The sequence below is a fragment of the Rattus norvegicus genome, chromosome 4, assembly GCF_036323735.1.
Source record: "Rattus norvegicus strain BN/NHsdMcwi chromosome 4, GRCr8, whole genome shotgun sequence".
Taxonomy (NCBI): domain Eukaryota; kingdom Metazoa; phylum Chordata; class Mammalia; order Rodentia; family Muridae; genus Rattus; species Rattus norvegicus.
The window spans coordinates 41,488,602-41,509,841 of NC_086022.1; the positions used below are offsets into that span (position 1 = coordinate 41,488,602).

Genomic DNA, 21,240 nt, shown 5'->3' on the forward strand with positions numbered 1-21,240 from the left:
TAAAATACAAGAAGCTGGTTTGTTTTTGGAATGTAGCTTTCTTACTAAACTCTGATGCTCTTGTTTCACTGGATAAGGACAAGGTCCTATGCAGCTCTGATATCAAGCTTCTGGCTGGATGAAAGCTACTGAATTTGGAGGTAATATAATATTTCCTGCAGCAGAAGCCCTTGGAATGTTACTCAGGATCTGGATTCTTGGATTCATCCAAGAGGCCTCTGTGCTAGGGTCAAGGAATAACCATTTTTCAAAGCTGCTAGATGTTCAAGGCATAAGAGTTCTGGCTGAGACTAGTGGGTACGATGGAATCCTCTCTGATACTTGGTCATCCTGTCACTACATCAAGCTTTGGAAAACACTGGAATGTGGGTCTGAACTCTAAACTTGAGTTATTGTTCTTTGAGAAAGTATTATGGGGGACTTTTATGAGGATGGATCAAAGTGAACATCCATCTGTCTTGAAGGAAAGCCACCTGTAGTACCCACAGGTGAAATGTTCTGGTTTCACAATCCCCTGAACTATGTACTTTTGCACATAGGACCAACCACTTATCCACCGTAAACTCAGTAAGCTCCAATATTTAAAAGGAAGACTTGAGAAATGAAATTATTAATCATTTTACTAGCTATGATTTGTAGAACCTCCAAGAATTATTAATTTGGGACATAAGGTATGACCATATTAGAATTCTGAGTTCAGAAGATGGATATACTGTTTGTAACTAAAATTAAGAACTAAAAATGTTATCTGTGGGATCTTTGAAATGAAACAAAAATTTGCCTGCTTATCTTACGTGTCTCTCTGAAATGGAAACTCAAATATAAAACTTTTGAGAGGACTGCCTGGTCTGGCCTCAGTGGGAGAAGAGGCACCTAACCCTAGAAAGACTTGAGGCCTCAGGGAGTGAGGAGGCCTGCCAAGGGTGGCATTCTCTTGGAGATATGGGAAAGAGGAATGGGATGAGAACTGTCAGAGGGTAGACTAGTAGGGGGTAAGGATGGGACTGTAAAAATTTAAAGTAATAATAATGATAATAATAATATAATAATAATAAAAAGAGAAAGTTATTAAAGTTCCTTGAGAAAGTTAACAAAGAACCTTGAGTTCTCCATGAGGGCCCTAACCTCTCTCTGTGTGTCTGTCTTTCATTCTTTCTCATTGTATTTCAGAATTATTTTATGTAATTCTATCCCCCACCCCCCCACCAGACCTCCCCACTCCCTAGAGCTTCAAGTCTCTCCAGGGTTAGGCGCCTTTTCTCCCACTGAGGCCAAACCAGGCAGTCCTTTCAAAAGATTTATGTTTGAGTCTCCATTTTCAGAGAGATAGGTTAGAACAGCAGGTAAATTTCATTTCAAACATTACATTGTGATTTGAGATAAAAAATTAAAATAACTCTGCCACCAATAAATACAATTCTGTATATTAACATGGTTGATAAATACACTACTTACAAAAATCAAAATATTCTTTCCCCATACTCAGACATGGCATAAAAATCTTGTTAGTGCTTCAGTAAGTTGAAATGAAAAACAAGTGTATAAAATTCCCTTCTCTGTTCTCAGAATCTGCTCAGCAGTCCACGTTCCTTATCTGAGATTTTCAACAGTGTACTTTTGAAATGAATCACACAGTGTTATCCAAACAAGAGCAAGAACACCGTTTGCAAAATATATTGAAACTTTATCATACATCATAGCTTGTTTGTATTCTCTCATAGAGGAAACACAACAATTCAAACATAGGAATGCAATCTAAAATGAACTTCCTGCTACTGGGTGAGGAAAATATAAATGTTTGGAAAGGGAGCCATCTGGTCTCTCAGCTTTGTAAACTTTAAAAGTCATTTGTGAGCCACTGAAAACAGGGTGGTTTTTAATTTTAGCATAAATGGGTCATACCAAGCATGGATTCCTGGCATGTCAGAAAGCTACACATGCTCAAGCAATAGTGACTGTATTAGCATCTATTCGCCTGTATAATGACTATGCAAGTTCTTCTTTGTGTAGCGGCCTTAATAAAAGAAGAATCAGAACAATGCTATCCTAGGGAAAGGTTCTCGGTGACACTAGCAACTGTTACAAAAGTTATTTTAAAGGAAAACCCTAGAGTTAACGGTATGGTGACCATATATACTTATTTCATTATGAAATATAAAGATTAGATATCACAGCAAGTTTTATGTACTATAGGATAAAATGGCTGTCGCTGGCTAAAAGCATGAGAGAGGCGAGTGTGATTAACTGTGCACTGAAGATGAATACCCTTAGGCAAGTTTAGTCCATCAAGACTCAGGAAATATAAAGGTAAGAAATCCAGCTTCTTCAGCAAATAAATGCTCTAAGGAAAACAGCTCAAAGAAGGACTAGATCAAAGTAATTTATAAATACCTACTAACTAAAGACAATTTGTAGACCTTAGGGGTAGTGATTTGATAAGATAGTATATAGACATTTTTAAGTATGTATATGATGTGAGTGTGTGTGTGTGTATGTGTGTGTGTATGTGTGTGTCTGTGAGAATGCTGATGTTTGTGAATGCAGGCATGTATACGTGACGTCCATGTAGAGTTCAGAAAACACCTTCAGGTTGGTCCTTATAGTCCATCTTGCTTGAAACCCAGTTAGATTTATATTTCTTCATAGATATATGTATGTGCCTAATTGGCCTATACGCTTCCCTGGGTTTTCCTGTTTCTGCCTCCCCTCTCAGTGTATAAGCATTCAGGTCCTGTGCATGTGTGGAAGTGACTTAGGTACTGAGACGTCTTCCCAGCCTGTGAGTGTAAACATTTTGCTGTAATAGGAGAAAATTGGGCATGGGCTAAAGATTAGATATCATTAAATTATGATTAATTATATTTGGTATAAAAGTCTCATTTTCACATTATAAAAGGATGGAGTGTCTGTGGGAAATAAATTTCTTATCTAGGGATTGCTCTGAAATGCTTCAGGAAAATTCTTCACACAATGAAGGGAGAGACAGATGACCAAGATGGCACCGTGCCAAAAACCTTTAATGCTGAATAAATGATAGGCACACTGTGAATACTCACGTCAGTCTTCCCATTTTCATGGCTTTTTAAAGCATCTCCCAAATTTAAACAAACACAAAACCCCCAAACAACAATAAAACTCCCAATCCAGGCTATGCTTTTAACCGATGAACCCTCAGCCCCATGAGCTGTGGTTTAAATATGAAAATGTTAAAGGTTCGAGGCCTAGCATTGTTGAGTTGACAGCAGATGGAGACAGATACATGTGGATATGGGCATCAGTCTGAAGTTAATAACAGACCTTAGGGCCAGTAAATCTAACAACACAAAAAGTGACTCCTCATCTTCATTTTTGTTGAAAAGGTAGAAAATTGTCTCTTACTCAGGTTGTAGGGAGTGGGCATTTCAAGTGAGCTGTGGATTGGTCTGCAGTGTGTATGGCCATCCTGTCATTCTGTCACGCTAATCAGAGTGAAATATATTGCTAGACCTAAAATGTGCACACAGTTCATTATAGGAAGCAGAATCTCTATCTTGGTGTAGCGAAAGCTTTGAATTATGTGTAACGGAGAGTTCAGGGGGCCCTGAGACCTTATTTACTAAATCGAGCGCTATGAACATGAGGTGTCCTATCTCATCCATTGTGTCTGGTGACACTCACGGCAGAGCATGCTCAGCTGGTAAGTTTGATTGGACGAGTCATCTTCCTGCAGTTTGATAAGCAAATGACAATGGCGAGAATGAGATCATGTTAAAAAGGAAAAGGAAAAAGCTTAGCAGGAGTAGGGAGCCTGTTACTAGGAGACCTAATTGCACTTAGATTTAGCCTATAAATAATGCAAAAATACCCCAGTTGTTTCCTAGGTAGATATAACGATCCTGGCCTTTCTTTGTATCAAAGAACTTTTCACTGACACATTTGCTGAATTATGTGTCCTAGCCACAATTTGTGGACACGAATTTGGCAGAATGAAAAGAAACACACTCCTTAAAGTCTCTCTTTAATAGTTTCCAATGATCCCCACGTCATTGGTGCTCATAATACCTGTGACATATGCACACCTCTTACTAGGAAAAAAGAGTCAGCTTCCAGAAGAGTAGCTCAGACGAAGGTCAGTTAGACTGGAATGCAGATGTTTGAAGGTTTAGCTAATTGCATGGCCACATGGGAGCATCCAGGAGCAACTATGGACATGGGATGATGTCACTTGTGTGTTATGAGCTGCTATTAGAAAAATGGTAAATGTGGACAAGCAGTTGCTAACAAGGGAAATGGAGGAAGGTAGTGTTAAGTGAGCTGAGCCTTCAGCCACGTCCAGACTTTGTATCCTGAGCCCGGTGGTGACCCTGGACCTTGGTCTGTGCTAACTCTGGCTCCAGGTATGTCATTACTCCACTGTGAGATTATCCAACCATAAAGAATATCAACCTTAAATGTTCCTCAAATTTTCCATTCTCCAGTTTATTAATTCACAAGGGCTAAGCTCTTCAATGGCTTTGAAGTAATGGCTTCAGTCTGTCTTGGGGATTCACTCTTTTCTAGTATCCAATAGGGCCTTGATAGTCTAGTTCAGAGGCAGACAATCAACGTTTCTGTTTTTTATCACTTAAGATGTCACCTAGTCCTTCTGTAGTCCTGCCACCACATGCTCTGGTGGCTAGAAGAGAACTTGAAGCACTAGAAGACCAAGCCTTTGGTGCCTGTGTAATTATTAACTACCCACTGGTTAAGGGATAACGCCTGGCTAATCACAGGGAGCCCAGGAATTGGTAATTAATTGGCTGAGAGATCTGAGGAATTGTGATGCTCATGCAGCCAGGAGAAGACTGCAGGAAATCTAGACTTGGGTTTGGGCTGCCCCAAATTATCATTGTTATGAGCCATATATTTTATTTTTAGTGGAATTCCAGTGCTAACTCTATCCATAAATGTGGTTAGTATTCACTAATATATTCACCTGGTAAAGGAATGACTTGGTCTTCTGATTTTTCTCTCAAGAATAGAAATGTAAACAGGGAGAAAAGACAGTGGAGGCCTCAGTTCTGTGATATGTGTACAGACAAGTAAATGACTTGACAAATGTGAGGGGGAGCCTTTAAAATCACAAATTCTGCTAATGTTTTTTAAAAAAATCTTTTATTTCTCTGTCTTTTTTTCTTAAGACATTAGATATTTCACTGTTTTCCTCTCTATTTTTTTAATTGAAAAAAACCAAGTCCATTCTTTTTCTCCTGGTATTCCAGTCCCTGCCTCAAACACATAGCCCTCAACAAAGCAGCCAATACACTGCCCTTAAGTGTATAGATTTTACATCGTGATCTTTTTCTGGGTTTAAATGAATTTCTTTTCTTACTGGGAGTATGGCATTGGTCACTTCTGACTTTTTTCCTCATTTTCCTTTGGTCATTGTATTTATACAGTAATGATACATGCATTACTGATTTGCCTTGAAACACAAATCATGTATGCATTTCTTACCATATAAAATTATCTATATATTTTATTTTTCAATTGTGTAGCATGTATTTAACAAATAGTTTTTAATGTGGTCATTAATTATATTGAATAGTATATTAGGAAATATGTGTTGGTCTTAGGGACTGGTGTTACCCTTACCCTGTTTATACAGCTTTTTGAGAAAGTTTAATATAATGGACTTATAGACCTGTGAATCAGGATAGGGAGTTTAAGACATTGATGATACAGACTGAATTATATTTCCCTAAAATTCCTAGGCCGAGGCATTAATCCCAATATAGGGGAGCCATGAGATGGAGACTTTGGATCTGAGTTAGATCTGTTGATGAGAGAGTGGTTTCTTATGAGGAGATTGATGCTCTTATAAAAGGAGATTATAGGGAGCTTTCCTTCTATGCTCACATCTATCTATCTATCATCTATCTATCATCTATCTATCTATCTATCTATCTATCTATCTATCTATCTATCTATCATCTATCTACCTATTATCATCCATCCATCCATCTATCTATCTATCTATCTATCTATCTATCTATCTATCTATCTATCTATCTATCCATCCATCTATGTATCTATTATCTGTTTGTCTCCCACCTAAGTTAAAGGGAAAATGTGCTCTGATGTCAGGGAAAAAAGCCATCACCAGAAATTGAATCGCTTAGCGCTTTGACCCTGTGACACATTGTTATAGCAACCACAGCACACTAGTGATTGTGTATTTATTTTATAGAGGATTATGCATCTAGTTAAAGAAAGTTTCTGTCTTTCCGTTGCTATGCTGTATAGAAGAGAAATTGGTGTTATACTTTCCTACTGATATGGACGCTCAGGTCTTCTGAGAACTGAACCCTAACACGACCTTGCAAGACTTGTGCTGAGAGCTGCATATTCATTGTGCAAAACAAACCCTTTCATTCCTCTCTATGTAATACATCATAAATAAGTCAGGAATTAACATCTAGTTGTGATGTGATCCTTAGAGAACAGATTTGCAAAGAACAGGTTTTGCCTTTTGTCTTCCATATTGTCTCTATTTTCAGGTTTTATCTTTATTTTTTTTCTTTAAGAAATTTAGAGTTAGCTGAGTCAATATTGCATTATGATATTTCCTACATAATACTTTGATTTTATTCTTAAGGGGGAAATTTTACTAGTATAGTAGATTTTAGAGCTGACTCTCCCATAGCTTTAAATGGGTTTCTTTTTTCACTGACGGCCTAAAACCAAGACAGGACTTCCAGATGCTATTGATTGCAGTAGTATTGAATGACTAGTAGGAGTTGTGACTATAGCAATGATTGCTTACTTCTAACATTAGATTGGGGCCAGTAACTTGTTTCTGTAAAGCTGAGATAGTAGATAATTTTGGCTTTCTGAGACATATTGTCTCTTGTAGCTACTCAACTTTGCCACATAACTTGAAAGCAGCCACAGGCAATACATTAAAAAAAATAGGTATGGCTGTGTTCTAATACAATGTTAACTGCAAAGAAATAGGCTATGGACTAGATTTGGTTGACAAATAAGTCTTTACAACATTCTGCTATAGGCAAATCATTTGATAAAGGCCATACAATAAATATATCCGTTTTCGGAGACCTAGTATAGTGTTCAAGGGCAGCAGCTATATTTTAATTCATATAATGAAATTTCTGATATAAAAAGGAAATGTTAAAATTAGCAAATTATAGAAATATTAATTTAAATATACATACTTTAGATTAAAAATAACTAAAAACCTTAGAATATAAGTAGGGTAGAGAAAAAGGAAATATACTAATGAAAAAATATTACTATATTTTTATAAAAATACATAGAATATCTTGGCAATCTGAGGTTTCCTATAGTACAGCACATCACTTCATGGAATGTTGGTCAAATAACCATCTACCATTCTATGCCACCTTTACTCTTACAAATCACGTTCAACCTCAGATTAGGCTCTTTCTACCTAGCAACTATACATGGAAATTATTCCGACTACAACTTCTCAAATTAGCTCTGCACTCAGAGTTAATTTTTTCACCAAAGGAACTATTATGAAGCTAAATTATTGGTTTCAAGAGATTGTGGTTCAACTTTAACTCATTTCTACTATCTACTCTTGTATCTGTTACAAAATCCTACAAATATCTTCACTATTTTAAGGCCAATATCTGTTTATTTCTGCCCATTTTCTCACTGGATTTCTAATCTGAGTCTTTGATTCTTCCTCCTTTTATTGTTCCGACAGCATCTTAGCCAGAAGCTGGGGCCAAGTGTCTTATCGTTCTAATTTATTCTGCACACGCCGACAGATAAAACACTACTTTCCTTGGGTCTTGCTCTTTTCACTTATTGAACATGGTCTCAAACACTGATCCTGACATTTATACCTCTCTGCAAAATCAACCTACACTCCACCTCACAACTCTGTGGCCTCAACCTACCCACTTTTCTATGAGCAGATCACTTTCATTTCTCACCTCAAATGCTTAGCTTATAGAATTGATAACATTGTGCATTCCTCTCTCCTGTCTGCTTATGCTTGTAAAAGGGGACAGGTCAAGAATAAGCCTATCCTTTAAGCCTTCCTTACTCTGTCAGCTTCAAATGATCAAATCCGCAATCAATTGCTTTCAGTCTTTAACTCCAATTTGTTGGGTAGGATTAAATGATCTCATTTCCATTAGAAATGGAAGCTTCATGGTTTCAGAATTACCACCCTCTAACAACACAGGTGGCTCTCTCTGCACCACAGCCTTCTCCATGCTGCCACAAATGAAAGGGTAGCTGGATTAGAAAGTCTGATACACTAAACAACACAGAGGTGCCCATTCTACTGACTTAGCTGACTGAATTTATGCAACACTACTTCAGCTACTAAAGGAAAGCATTTTATTTATTTATTTCAATTTTGCCTGTGTCGATACGGTGTCAGAGATGAAGACAGAGGAGACACTGACAAGCTTATCATGCACAGTTCTGGAATCAGTCCCGAAGAGAATATCAATGTAAGGAAACCTTTCTTTCCAGAACCAAAAGATACTTCTCTCCATCTCGTGCCCCATAGGAACATAAGCTGCAAGGAAAATAAATCGCCACAGGCTGGAATGATAAAGAGATGTCTTTTTGCATTGAAGTTGTTATCCTATAGTTAATAGAACAGAAACCAGTTCTATTAACTGGAGAGGGAGAGGGAGGGGGAAAGGAAGGGAGAGAGGAAGGTTGAGCAGTTTTAGTCTGTGCTAAGTTTAGAAAGCTTTGCTTAAAGACTGGGAGAGAGCGGCACAAACAGGAAGCCTGCAACTGAACACTCAAAAGCCAGGAGAAAGTGGCATTGAGGAAGCCAAAGACAACTTTCTGTTTTGCAGAGGAAGTGGATAAGAGTGATAAATACTAAGAAGTAAGTACTTACTAGGACCAGAATAGAACAGTGACTGTCAAATTTGGACATGAAAAACGTCTATGGTCATTGTAAACAAACAAACAAACAAACAAAAAAACTAACAAGGTTTCTGTACAGCTGGTATATCCAAACAGCAAGAGGCCCATGTTCATGTTGTTGCTTCTGTGCCCCTGTGACATTCTGTGCACAGTCATCGGGGTCATTGACTGCCAGGAAGAAGATGGAATTACCTTTCCCTGAGGACAATGTGAGCCTAGTGCTGCAAGGCTTTTGTGTTTTCAGTCTCAAATGGAGGAAGTGAATCACTCAAGGTCACGTAGCCTTTAACAGTGGAGTTTTGAATTATGAAGGCACTTCACATGTGTGCCTCTTTGTCTCAGTTAGGGCTTCTATTGCTATGATGAAGCATCATGAGCAAAAACAACTTGGGGAGGAAAAGCTTTATTTGGGTTATGATTTTATATCACTTCATCATCGAAGGAAGTGAGAACAGGAATTAAGCAGGGTAGGGGCTGGAACAGAGGTCATAAAGGAATGCTATTTACTACTGTGGTTCTCAAGGCTTACTTAGCCTTCTTTCTTATAGAACCGAAGACCAACCACCAGACCAGGAGAATTCCACACACAGTGGGGTGGACCCTCCCGTATCAATCAATAATTAAGAGTCTGACTACATGCTAATCTGTGGAGGTATTTTCTCAACAGATTTCTCCCTTCTTTCTGATGACTCTAACTTTGTCAGACTGACATAAAACTAGGCAGCACAACCATACTCAACATTTTCTCTAATGGTAGTCGATAAAATATAGCTTTCATATTCATATTGAAAGAATACTACATTTGAAGCAGACTTTTTCTTTTCTACCTACAAGGTGACTAGAGGAAGAAAGCTCACCTTGCATTTGTACAAGAATTGGAACTGAAGCTTTTATATCCCGACTTCCAAGCCCACCCATGCCCTGTACCATCTGTAACTCTGTGTAGACCCAGAAATGCACATGAATTCACACTTGGTTCAGAGGAGGAGTTGTCAGTGAATGATAAGGCTTTGCATTACTCAGTTTCTTGAAGAGAGATTGGCAATGGACAAAGCAACACTCAGTTCTATAATAGCTTCAGCCAGAGTCATTTATCTAAGGTTTATGGTGAACACAAGATAGACCAATAGTGTCAGACTAGTGACTGCGCATAGCTCCAGACCCATAAACCAAGAGAGGTTATCACTTAGATCTCTCTCTCTCTCTACACACACACACACACACACACACACTACATAGCAGACAAAGAGAGATCCATTCCTTTAGAGTAAAGCCTTGCAGCACTGGGCTCACATTGTTCTCATGGAAAGATAATTCCAAAGGACTGTCTGCCCTTTGGTAAATAAATACTCCTGGTCTCTAAACCTAGAGCTTTAAATCTGCATGCTTGTCAGAACCTGTTCCCTCCCCTGTGGTGGGCATTCTGTGCTTTTACTTTAATTTTTAATAAATCTATGTTTTCACTATGAGTATAAGACTGACATCTTGTCTAGTTCATTGCCTAAGACACAAAGGACCATTCATGATGGGACATCATAGACAACGTCTCCCATAGCAGAAAATTCCCAATAAAGTTATCTAAGTAAAATGATATCATAAATATCACCATGTACATAATGCAAGTAATAAAATACAATTAGTATTTCAAATCAAGAATTCTTTTAAGAACAATCTAAAAGTAGGTTATTTCTAAAAGGAGTTTTTCTCAAGTTTAAAAGTATTTTTTACTGTAAAAACTAGAACTCAATGTCAAGTCTACACAAACTTTTGTATCATCATTAAGAAAATTAACACAAACAAGAGAGGAAAATCACATCTTTACAGGTTAAAGAAAGGTAGAAGCATGTTCTATTACACATTAAGCTATATTTCCAGTATACTTATTAGCTACTGACAGTGTGTATGATCAGTAATAATAAAACATCTAAATTCCAAGTGTGTTATTTCCTACATGGGTGTGAACATGAGTCTCCAAGGCTTGAGATTTGAAATGTGATGGCTTCCCACCTCATACTTCTGCAGGAGTCCATGATTTGTACAGTGCCAACTATTCGCACTTCACATACTGCAAGCTTCGAGTAAATAAATACTCAACTTGTAATCCAGTATCAATTATGATCAGGGCCTTGGATAGCCTCTACATTATTAGAAATGTCACCATTGAGAATTTCAAGAAAGCTACATTACATTATATACTGTATGCATGCAAAAATGTGCTACATATAAATGAGGGTTGTGAATCACACTGATTGTTGAGGTGACTAGTCAAGTGCTATGAGTCATCATGATTTATACACACACAGAAAAGCTTAGCTATATTACTATCTATGTCATAAACAAACCATGCTTCTGATTTTCTTCCCCCTATTAATTAGGGAAGAATTCGACAGTTATGTGTTATTGCCAAAGAACACTTCACAAGCTAAGTTTCTGGTTTCTGGTGTTAGGTAGAAGAGGTCAAAGCTGTTCCTATCTGCTGTCCTGATAGCACGGTGGAGAGGAAGGACAGAATATTGGAGAAGTGCAAAGCAGGTCAGCATTGCTGTGCTGTCTCCCACCTCTTGCCTGCCGTCCAGGCCCGCAGCCTTCCTGTGCTCCAGGGACATCCTGTTGAATGCTCCAAGGGACTAACTGGCACCGGCGCCATTTGTGTGTCTTCCACCTGTGGGAGAAGGGTAAAATATCAGTGAGAGGAAGCTGAGATGGCAGGCAAATCATGCAGTGGTAACAAAAAGCAGGCTATTAACCCTCCCCAGTCGGTTTTACCTGAGTTGAATTTAGCTATGCACTAAGCCCTTATAAAGGCCACATAATACAGAATTCTTTCTATGGTACTAGAGACAAGACTCTGTCATTGGCAAGTTCTATAGAAATAAATCCACAGTGAAAAAAGGCATTTGGACTTCTTCTTCACACTATCAAGAGATGCCCCAGCTGGCCCAAGAAGTGTTGCTTTCCACTAAGTAAACTCCAGGCCTGCCAGGAGTCCTCTGCATCGTGCCCTTTGGATGATCACCACAGGGGTAACAGTAAATCACAATATCCCATAACAAAAACAAATTCCAAAAGTCAATGTGTTGGATAAATAGTCAATAATATTCATAATATAAAAATATAGTATCAATATTGGTCGTCTCTAAATTAATGATACATGCATTAAGATGGCTAGTTTACCCCTAATTTAATAAGTATATTGTGATTACACATTTCATTAATTAATGTCATAGTATATGGCGCTTCATTTATTGTAAAGACTGCAATCATGCACTTCAGCAAGGTTCAGTGAGGAAATTTTTAGTTGAAATATCAGGGAGGCCATATTTCTATAATACATTTTTGAGATTATTTGTACCTTCGGTGACTTCAAATTTCCAGGAAGTGAAAATAGACAACTAGAGCAAACATCTCATTAGCATTACAGAGGTACGATGTCACTTCCTGAGCCACAGTGCTCACACATAAGAGAAGCAGGTACTCTTGGGAGACAAGGGAGATATTCCTGATTATTCCAGTCTGACAAAGAAATTGCTCCCCAAAGAACATGTTTCTTGTCATTCTTAAGTCCTTCCTCGTTTCCCCCACCTACTAGTGCTACCTCCACAGTTGGGAAATGACAAAATATAATTGCCTCGTGAGAGGTAACTTGAGAAGTGGAGAAGTTCTCTGAAATACAGGTGCAGGATGGTGGCCCCAGTAGCGACCATCCTACTGAGCGGGTGGAAGGAGAGCGAGCCCGAAAGATGTGGTCAGGAATTAGCTGTGCTCCACTTACTTCCTTTCCTGCCCTTACCTGTAGCTGTGACATGTGGGAGGGGCCTCGCAGGCCTTTTCTTCATAGAGTGGGTCTGAGCATTCCCTGCCTCCATAGGCTGGCAGCTGAATGATGACGCGCTGTCGAGACTGCTTCCTGGCTCCAGAGTCCCCTGTGATGAAGCAACTTTCTTAACCTCTCTACATTGCACTGGTAAGAGAATCTCTCAATACCAAATGGTGTTGAAGAAAATTTCCCGCCTCCACAATGTATTTTGTGATGTAAAAGAGAGGCCTTATCCCATCTAATACTGTTTACCTCGTAGACCACTTATATTGAAATCCCAACTTATATTTTCAAATGCGAAGAATGAAGAGGAACAGTTCCATAGTCAACTGGTCCTTCCACTGTGAATTTGCAAAATAATTGTTCTTTCACATTATTCTGTCCCCTTGAGAAATAAAAAGATCTAATTAAATCCTTCCTTTTACTGTAAGTTTATCTCCATGTCATCTCATGTAGCCGTGTTTGTTACATGGGACACATACACTTGTCGTGGGTCTTCCTTGGGAGAATATATTCACTGTTACAATGCTATTTCTTTGTAATTCTCTTTACTTGAAATGCACAGCTTATTCCAGCTGTTTATTATGCCTGTTAAGCAGCCTACACTCAGGCCACACTCTGAGCAGTGTGCTCTCAGTAGAGAAACAACAGAGTTTCCAAAGAAAGACTCTTTTAGGGAAGTGTCAAAAATAGCAGTAATTACTGTAAGTAAATAACTCCAAATGATTTCTAAAACTTGGGAGAGGGGAAAGCTTTACCTTCAAGAAAGAAGTTGACAGTATGAATGCATAACTGATTGAATGATGTGCAAATTTGTTTTTTAGATTGTAAGTGCAGATAAAGGTTTATGAGCTTTGATGAACTGTTTTTCAACTTTCCATATGCATATCTTTTAAGGGAGAGTAGCTTACATGGCACATTTTGTCTAAGAAAATAATTATGTGGAGAATTATGTCAGCAGATTGTATAATTCTTCCTGCAGTCACATGATTTTGCAAGATTGTTAAATATTTGATACACAGACTACAGGAACAGCGGGTTTTTTTTTTTATAGAGTTTATAGCCTTTAACAACTGAAGTTCAATCTGAAAAGGCACAAAACATTTCAAACGTTATTGTGATTATAAGGTAAAATGATTTGAACGTGAAATTTTTCTCATAACAGAATCATTTTTCATGAACTCAAGGTGTCTCTTAACACGAAGGTAGACGTGTGATGGTAGCCATGCTTAGAGAGGCTAAGCATGTGCCTGACAGAAAAGCTGATCAGGTCCCAGTGATCTCTGAATGACTGTGCTGGAGAACCCCTTTAAAAGCAGCAACAATCCAATGGAGGAGTTAGGGAAAGGACTGAAGGAACTGCAAAGGTTTGCAACCCCATAGGAAGAACAACAATATCAACCAACCAGACCCTCCAGAGCTCTCAGGGACTAAACCACCAACCAAAGAGTACACATGGGAGGAACCCATGGCTCCACCTGCATATGTAGCAGAGGATGGCCTTATCTGGCATCAATGGGAGGGGAGGCCCTTGGTTCTGTGAATGCTTGATGCCCCAGTATAGAGGAATGCCAGGGCAGGGAGGTGGGAGTGGGTGGGTGGGTGGGGGAGCACCCTCATAGAAGCAGGGGAAGGGAGGATAGAATAAGGGAGATGTGGAGGGAAGACCAGGAAAGAGAATAACATTTGAAATGTAAATAAATAAAATAGCCAAGAAAGAAAAGAAGAAAAAAGCCGAAACAACACAGTAGACAGCTGGGCATAAACCTAGAACTACTAGGTTAACATTCTTCATAGCTGGGTTTGAGAGTCTCTTTCAGGAGCTTGTGATGAACAGTTGTAGAAAGGACGTGCACAGATGGCTCTGTGTGCCCTGCTCCAAATTAAGATTCTGGATTATTGTAAATTGTGAGGATTATTCCCATTGTGTGTGGACCATGTTTATAACTACAATAATTATGTTAATGAATAATTGGAATACTGTAGTTAATGGAGTAGGGAATTGGGGACTGGGATGGCTGGCAACCAGGAAGTGAAATACTTGTAACACTGTCATGGATGTTTAATTGCGACAATTTAAATTCAAATACCAACTCTGGATTTTTGTAAATTTGATATGATTTATCCAGAGAAGATCTAAGAAATGTCAGCCAAAATTTCATGTTACCCATGCTTCTCTATTATATTGTTCAGAGGACATCTAACTGCAAGTCCAGGTGATGAACGCCTTAAGTATTCAGAGACGGGAGCATTTTCATTTCTCTCACTGCTTTTCAGAATCCATTGTGCTTCCATTTTTCATTTTGGTCACAGAGCTAATTTTCATCTTTATTACAGGAGCATACATTAACTTTGATTTTCTTTTTGCTATTTTTCTCCATTCCTTTAGTACTCTGCCACTTTAGTACTTGATTCTGCCTTTTTATTGTTTTGAATCTTTCTTTTATTTTAGTATATGCTTAGGATCAATTATTTTTTTAAAAGAGTATGAAAAGTAAGTAAACTTCTGATAATTTGGTTAGCATCTGAGGAAGAATTTCTTTATTTTCTTCTTTCCTTTCCTTCCTCCCTCTGTCTCTCTCTTAGTTTATCCTTTTAATTTGGAAAAATATCACCAACATATGGGTCTTGGTTTGCCTGATGATCAAAATATTTAGAGGTCACTCACTCTTAATGCTTTTTTGATTTGCATAAGGAACACAGATACAGAAAGAAGGCCAAGGGACTGGGCATTGGTGCACACAATGAGTTCAGCACCAATGGCAGCTTATAAACTAAAGTTCTTAAGGAATTAACTTTCCAGATGTCACCTGGTACATAGGCAAGAATGTTCCAATTCACATATTGCTTTTTTAAAATCTGTTTCTACTGTCAAAACACATATGTTATCTAACATACATGTTTGTAATAGTCTTCGGGTATCTTTTTTATTCAGACTATACATACACATGTATGCTACAAATCAAAATGTTTGGTATTTTTCTTCTTTAATTGGCTGTACAATGATATTCTATTTATTCTTATTCAAAGTTCAAAGTCTTTTATCTCGTGTAGCCATAGGATAAATAACATGTCCTGATTAGACTGGAACACTTCAAAGCTGTAGCACTCAGAGAGGAAATTTGATGGTGTTACACAGGAAATAGTATGGCATCCATGTTTCTTCTCTGATTATAGCTAAGGGCTTCCTTGTATGTTCACTTTAGGACTTAATGAGGAGATAAACCTTTAGCCATCTAATCCAAATGGGGAAAAAAGGAAATCATTCAGTAATTTACTTCTTATAAATTAAAGTAGCAAGTTATATCCAAAAATGATTTACATTTTAAAGTGTCCATTTTTCAAAATTCATGAATAATAACAAGTACACATCCATTTGAGGACCAAACTACTCATGAATAATTTCTGATTTTTATTGACATTGTTTTTATTTTCTTCAGTGCATATCATGGGAGAGAAATGAATAAAATTTTAAATGACTTGTTTTATTCTTCCTTGAAATCTGACACATTTTGTCCCATTTTTGGCAATACTACCCTGTAATTTTACATCAGTAAACTGATTTTTAGAGGAAGGACTGACATATATAAAACATACATAGTAAAACACACATAAAATCAGACTTTACCTGAAAATTTAAATTCAAAAGAAGTACTCCATTCCAGAATTAGTTATTTTTTGTCATTGCCTCTTACTGAATGCAAAGGAAAATTTAATCATGTGCTGAAGTCAGTCACTTGAATTAGGGTTGTTTCATAGCAAAATAGTAAAAAATTAGCCTCAGACCTTTGTTTACTTTTCCTCAACACAGCAAAGGGCTAGCCTAGTCATCTGTGATCCCAGCCTCCTAGTGCTCTGTTGCAGCCATCAGCAGGGGAGCAGAAAAGTTTCTTGGGGAGCACAAAGCATCTTCTGCTATTATCTATCACCCCACTCCTTTTATTTCTTCAATATACATTTTTCAGTTATTACTTTTAAATCTAAGAGCCTAGGTTTATGGTCTTTGAAAATATTTTCTTCTAGGTGACCAGCTTTCACTGAAACTGGGTAGAGCTGGTTTACTGTCCAAGTGAGCGAGTCTTTGCCCAGCCAAGTAGATTTCTACCTATATCATCCATCACCAAATGGAGCCTCTTGTTTCCATGGCATTCTTACACAGAGGGGTCATTCTCACTTCAGGAGCTTCAAGAAGGAAATGTCACCTAGTGGCAACTTGAGTAGAATATATATATATATATATATATATATATAGTATATATGGATAGATTATAGATATAGATATATGCTCAAGTGATCAATGTACTTAAGCCCACCATACCTCACTTATACCCATCTCTCAAGTGTTCCTTCTTTATCATTTGGATCCACAACATGCCCACAGGCATACCCTACTACAATTTCTCATTCTCTTCTCTCTCTGATGTTTTTATCCATACATTCACTTGGAATACTGGTCTCTCATCTTCAATTTCTTCATTAAAATCAACACTTCATTTGACAAAAGCTAGTTAGCTGCATTTAGCTAGCTATTCCTCATTCTTTCTCCTTTCTTATACCTTTACAATTCTCCAGCTAGCCTAAGCTTCTGACATTAACCTTATCTACCTTCTACTCACCTTGTAGCAGCAATGTCCAAGATTAGTCACCTTGACATAGCCTTCCTTACAATCCTTTCTCTTTCTACCTCTTCTACCATTTTTGTTTCTTTGATAATAACAAGATTATTCCATTCTAGACACTATATTGAAAATTATCATGCCCCCACTCACTTCATGGACTTCACTGTATCTTACATCCGTTACTTAGTCTTCTGTTAAGGCAGTTATTACCATCTGTACTTTCAAATTATCATTAAATATTTTATATACTGAACATTTTCCCAACTTGACAGTTCACCTAATATTTATCTTAATAAAATACTTCAAGTTCGGTGGGGCTGACATGTATGTTTTATAGCACTTTGACATGATCTACTGTTGATTTTATGACCTTATTTCCATCTTAACTCAACCAATATTATCAAAGTACTCAAAGCTCTCCTTGGCATTCTCTCTCTCTTCTTGGGCATTGTCTTGGAACAGTCTTGACCCTGCTCAAAGCCAATTATTTTCTTTTAGTTTTTTCACATTAAGGTTGCTAAATATGAATTAAGGCACACTGACAGCTGTGCTGAGGGATCTCTTTTTAAGTGTGGCTAAATGAGAATTGGATATTGTTTAGACATCCTACCATCAATCGTTAGCTTGTTTTGCTTTGTCGTTTTCCAAAGTGAAGTTACTTTTCTTTCTTACTCTCTATTTTCTTCGACCAAGCCTCATGCTCAGTGGTGATTCTTTCTTTATACAAATTAAATGATTAGAAAACTAGTTATCTCACACATCTCATACCTCCAGGATGTGATCTTGTTAATTGGAGAAACCTTTTATTTGGAAACAAGCGTGGTACATTACAGTTTCTGGGAAAACATTACAAGAGTGAAAGATGAATAATTGCTTCTAATGCAGCATTGAAGCCTTGAAAATAATCAACGGATTATGAAACTCATAATTATTAGTATTCAGTTCAAACTTTCTATGAAAGTGTTATTCTGTGGTGATTAAATGCTTTTACCAGAAGTTTCTCAGAAAGACTACTTTGAACACACCAAACTGAAGCATTTGCCACATAGTAAACACATGTAATGGTGCCGTACTCATGCTACAAGATCATGTAACTATTATAGGCTAAGCCGAACCTGAACCTAAACAAAACTAAACACAAGGTTTTCCATGTAATGTAGTATAGTGTAATGTAATGTAGAACTTTATCACTGAGGTAATGAATAGCACCAATGACGTTGGAGATCACAGCTTATAAAGTATATCACTTAAAAAAGATGAAACCAGGAATTTCAGATTTTATGTGACTTTTAGGAAAATAAAGAAATAAGATCTTAAAATCTGTTTTTAAAAAAATCAGAAAATGCCATTGTTTCTTATAAAATTCATGCCAATGACACTTTTCTCTCTTTTTTACAGTTAAATTGATGTTTATTGAACCATTAACATTTTTACAAAAGCTAATGTGAATGGAAGTTATAGCTCACGTGTCAGAATGGGAAATGTGCTTGACCTTCAACCACACACTAACAACAAACAAACAAAACAAAACAAAACAAAAAACCATGTGCTACATATCTTTCATCCCAGACTCTGGGAAGTAAGACCAGGAACATCAAAACTCTAAGATCATTCTTACCCATTAGTATGTTCAAGGCCAACATGAACTAAGTGACTCTCTCCAAAAATAAACAAACACAACAAATTAGTGTCAATCATCCTTTCTCCCCCAAAGATAATAAAGAGTTAAACATAAATGAACTTCTCTGTTAACAGTTTAATTTGATATAATATTTTAATACTACTCTACAAAACACAGAAGAAAATTTCCTAGATGTGTTAGTATGCACCTGTAATTCCAGAAACCGACAGGAAGGAAGGAAGATTCCAAGGCAGGAAGATTCCAAGAACCATACCAGCCTGCCTTACAGACTGAGGTCCTATCTCTCAAGTGCAAACAAAATTCCCTAAACTTATATTTCAGCTAGGCACAATGATATTTTGTGAAATAATCAGTTATGGCATTCAGAAAATTAAGTGGTTTAAAATAAAATTCAGCAAGTTAAAAAGGTCATTGAGCTAGAAATTAACTCTTAGTTGCAAATCTCCCAGGATAGTCACGAAGCAGAAATACAAGGAAAGCCTGGAGACGGTACATGTTGAGAGAGCACATGGGAAAACAGGAGATGATGTTTTCCACATGGAGAAAAATTGTGCTGTTACTGTGTAAATGGGAAAGAAGGTGTGAAATTTTTCTCAGTGGGAAAACCAAAAAAAAATGTCCTGAAGGGTAATGAAAGATTTATCAGGGGATCTTCCATGATAATAAAAAGTCTTTGAACATCACAAAAGCCAAAAACCAAACCTGCCAGGGAACAAATAGTCTTGGAAATGCCTCATGGCACATTAAGTGTTGGCAGGGAGACAGCTTGGCCATTTTTCTCTTTGCTTTATTCCCATCCTTAGGCCACATAATTGAATCCTTAGCAAACTTGGTTTCAGGCTATTTCTTGCCTGTAAGTAGTTTAGAAGTCATGTGTCCTGTGGGCACTGGAAACTCTTGAAACTTCAGAAGACCAGTATATATTCTTTCAGGATTTATGAAAGATAAGGTTTATTAATAAGATCTAGAATCATTTCAATCTGAGGCATATAATGAAACTTCAAGGGAGTTTCTGGCTTGAAACTTACTGCCTGCCAGGTAGTCTAACATGGTATTATTTCTAGGGAGAAATCCAAATGTTTTGACATTCATGAGAAGCCAGGACAAGGCTCTGTATAAGAATCACAAAAAGAAGTCAGACATCCTGCTGAATAGAGGTTCTGGGTGAAGAACTTCCAGAATCAGTACTCCATACCTTCTCTGCATGAAGAGGGACATGGTGTCCAGTCACTGTATGGGGTCATAATACAATCCTTCCTACAAGGAAGCAAGCAAGGTCTCACTGTTTCAGGCCGAAGGCTTTCAGGACACCTGGAACAAACAAAGAAATTATTCAGCCTTTAGCAAGCCATAAAACCAAGTATCTTAATTTCCTTCCAATTTTCATTGCTGTATGAAATCACAGTCAGCTCAGGAGCTTCTGTTACTCAGCTTTCAAAGCTGCTTTTAAGGAGCACCACTCAGCTAAGTTAATTCTCTCCAATCATATCTGGCATTAAACTATTCATATAAATATGTAAATTTAGTGACATTCATGCTATCGAGAAGAAACATAATTATCATATCCTTCTCTTTCGGATAATCTCTACTAGTAAATAATGTATGTTCTAATATACATAATAAAATTATTTCTTAATAATAATTATTAAAGTAGTATTATAATCCTACATATGTGTGCATGTGTGTATATAGAATGCGTGTGGGCATGGACATATGACAATGGTTAGTTGGTGGTTCTGGGATTGAACATAGCCTATTGAACTTGTTTGCGTTCTCTCTCTCTCTCTCTCTCTCTCTCTCTCTCTCTCTCTCTCATTCTCTACTTTTTTTAATGTCACGGGATCCTACTATGTAACCCTGGCTAGCCTCACTATGAAGACTAGGCTGGCCTCAAACTCTCAAGAGATTCACCGGCTTCTGCGTCCTGGGTACTTGGATTGTAGGTGGCTGCCATTGGATTCAGTTGCCTTAGTTTTAGTTGCATTGGATTAGTTACCTTTAAAGAACTAAATTGTAAGTTAAATAGTTAACACCATTTGTCTCCAATAATTTTTTTTTTAGCATTTTACTGACACTTCATTTTCAACATATTCTATAATTAGTTGCCTACATGTCCTTTCTCACACACACACACACACACACACACACATATGATGCTCTATACTGTTGTAAAAATGTGACTCTTTAAAACAATGGGCAGGAAAAATAGTTAAGTATGAATCACAGAAATGGATTTTTTTTAACAATTCATAAAACTG

At 37.5% G+C, this 21,240-nt stretch overlaps 1 protein-coding gene across 1 annotated transcript in view; it reads right to left on the bottom strand.

Moving 5' to 3' along the window:
• The window catches only part of Thsd7a (thrombospondin type 1 domain containing 7A), a 438,249-nt gene that overhangs the window by 61,326 nt on the left and 355,683 nt on the right, over window positions 1-21,240 (bottom strand). The window contains exons 9-11 of the mRNA NM_001191970.2: window positions 20,178-20,293; window positions 12,695-12,827; window positions 11,463-11,566 (exon numbers count right to left, since the gene is read on the bottom strand). Of these exons, the coding sequence (NP_001178899.2) occupies window positions 11,463-11,566; window positions 12,695-12,827; window positions 20,178-20,293 (353 nt within the window). The remainder of the gene's footprint in view (window positions 1-11,462; window positions 11,567-12,694; window positions 12,828-20,177; window positions 20,294-21,240) is intronic.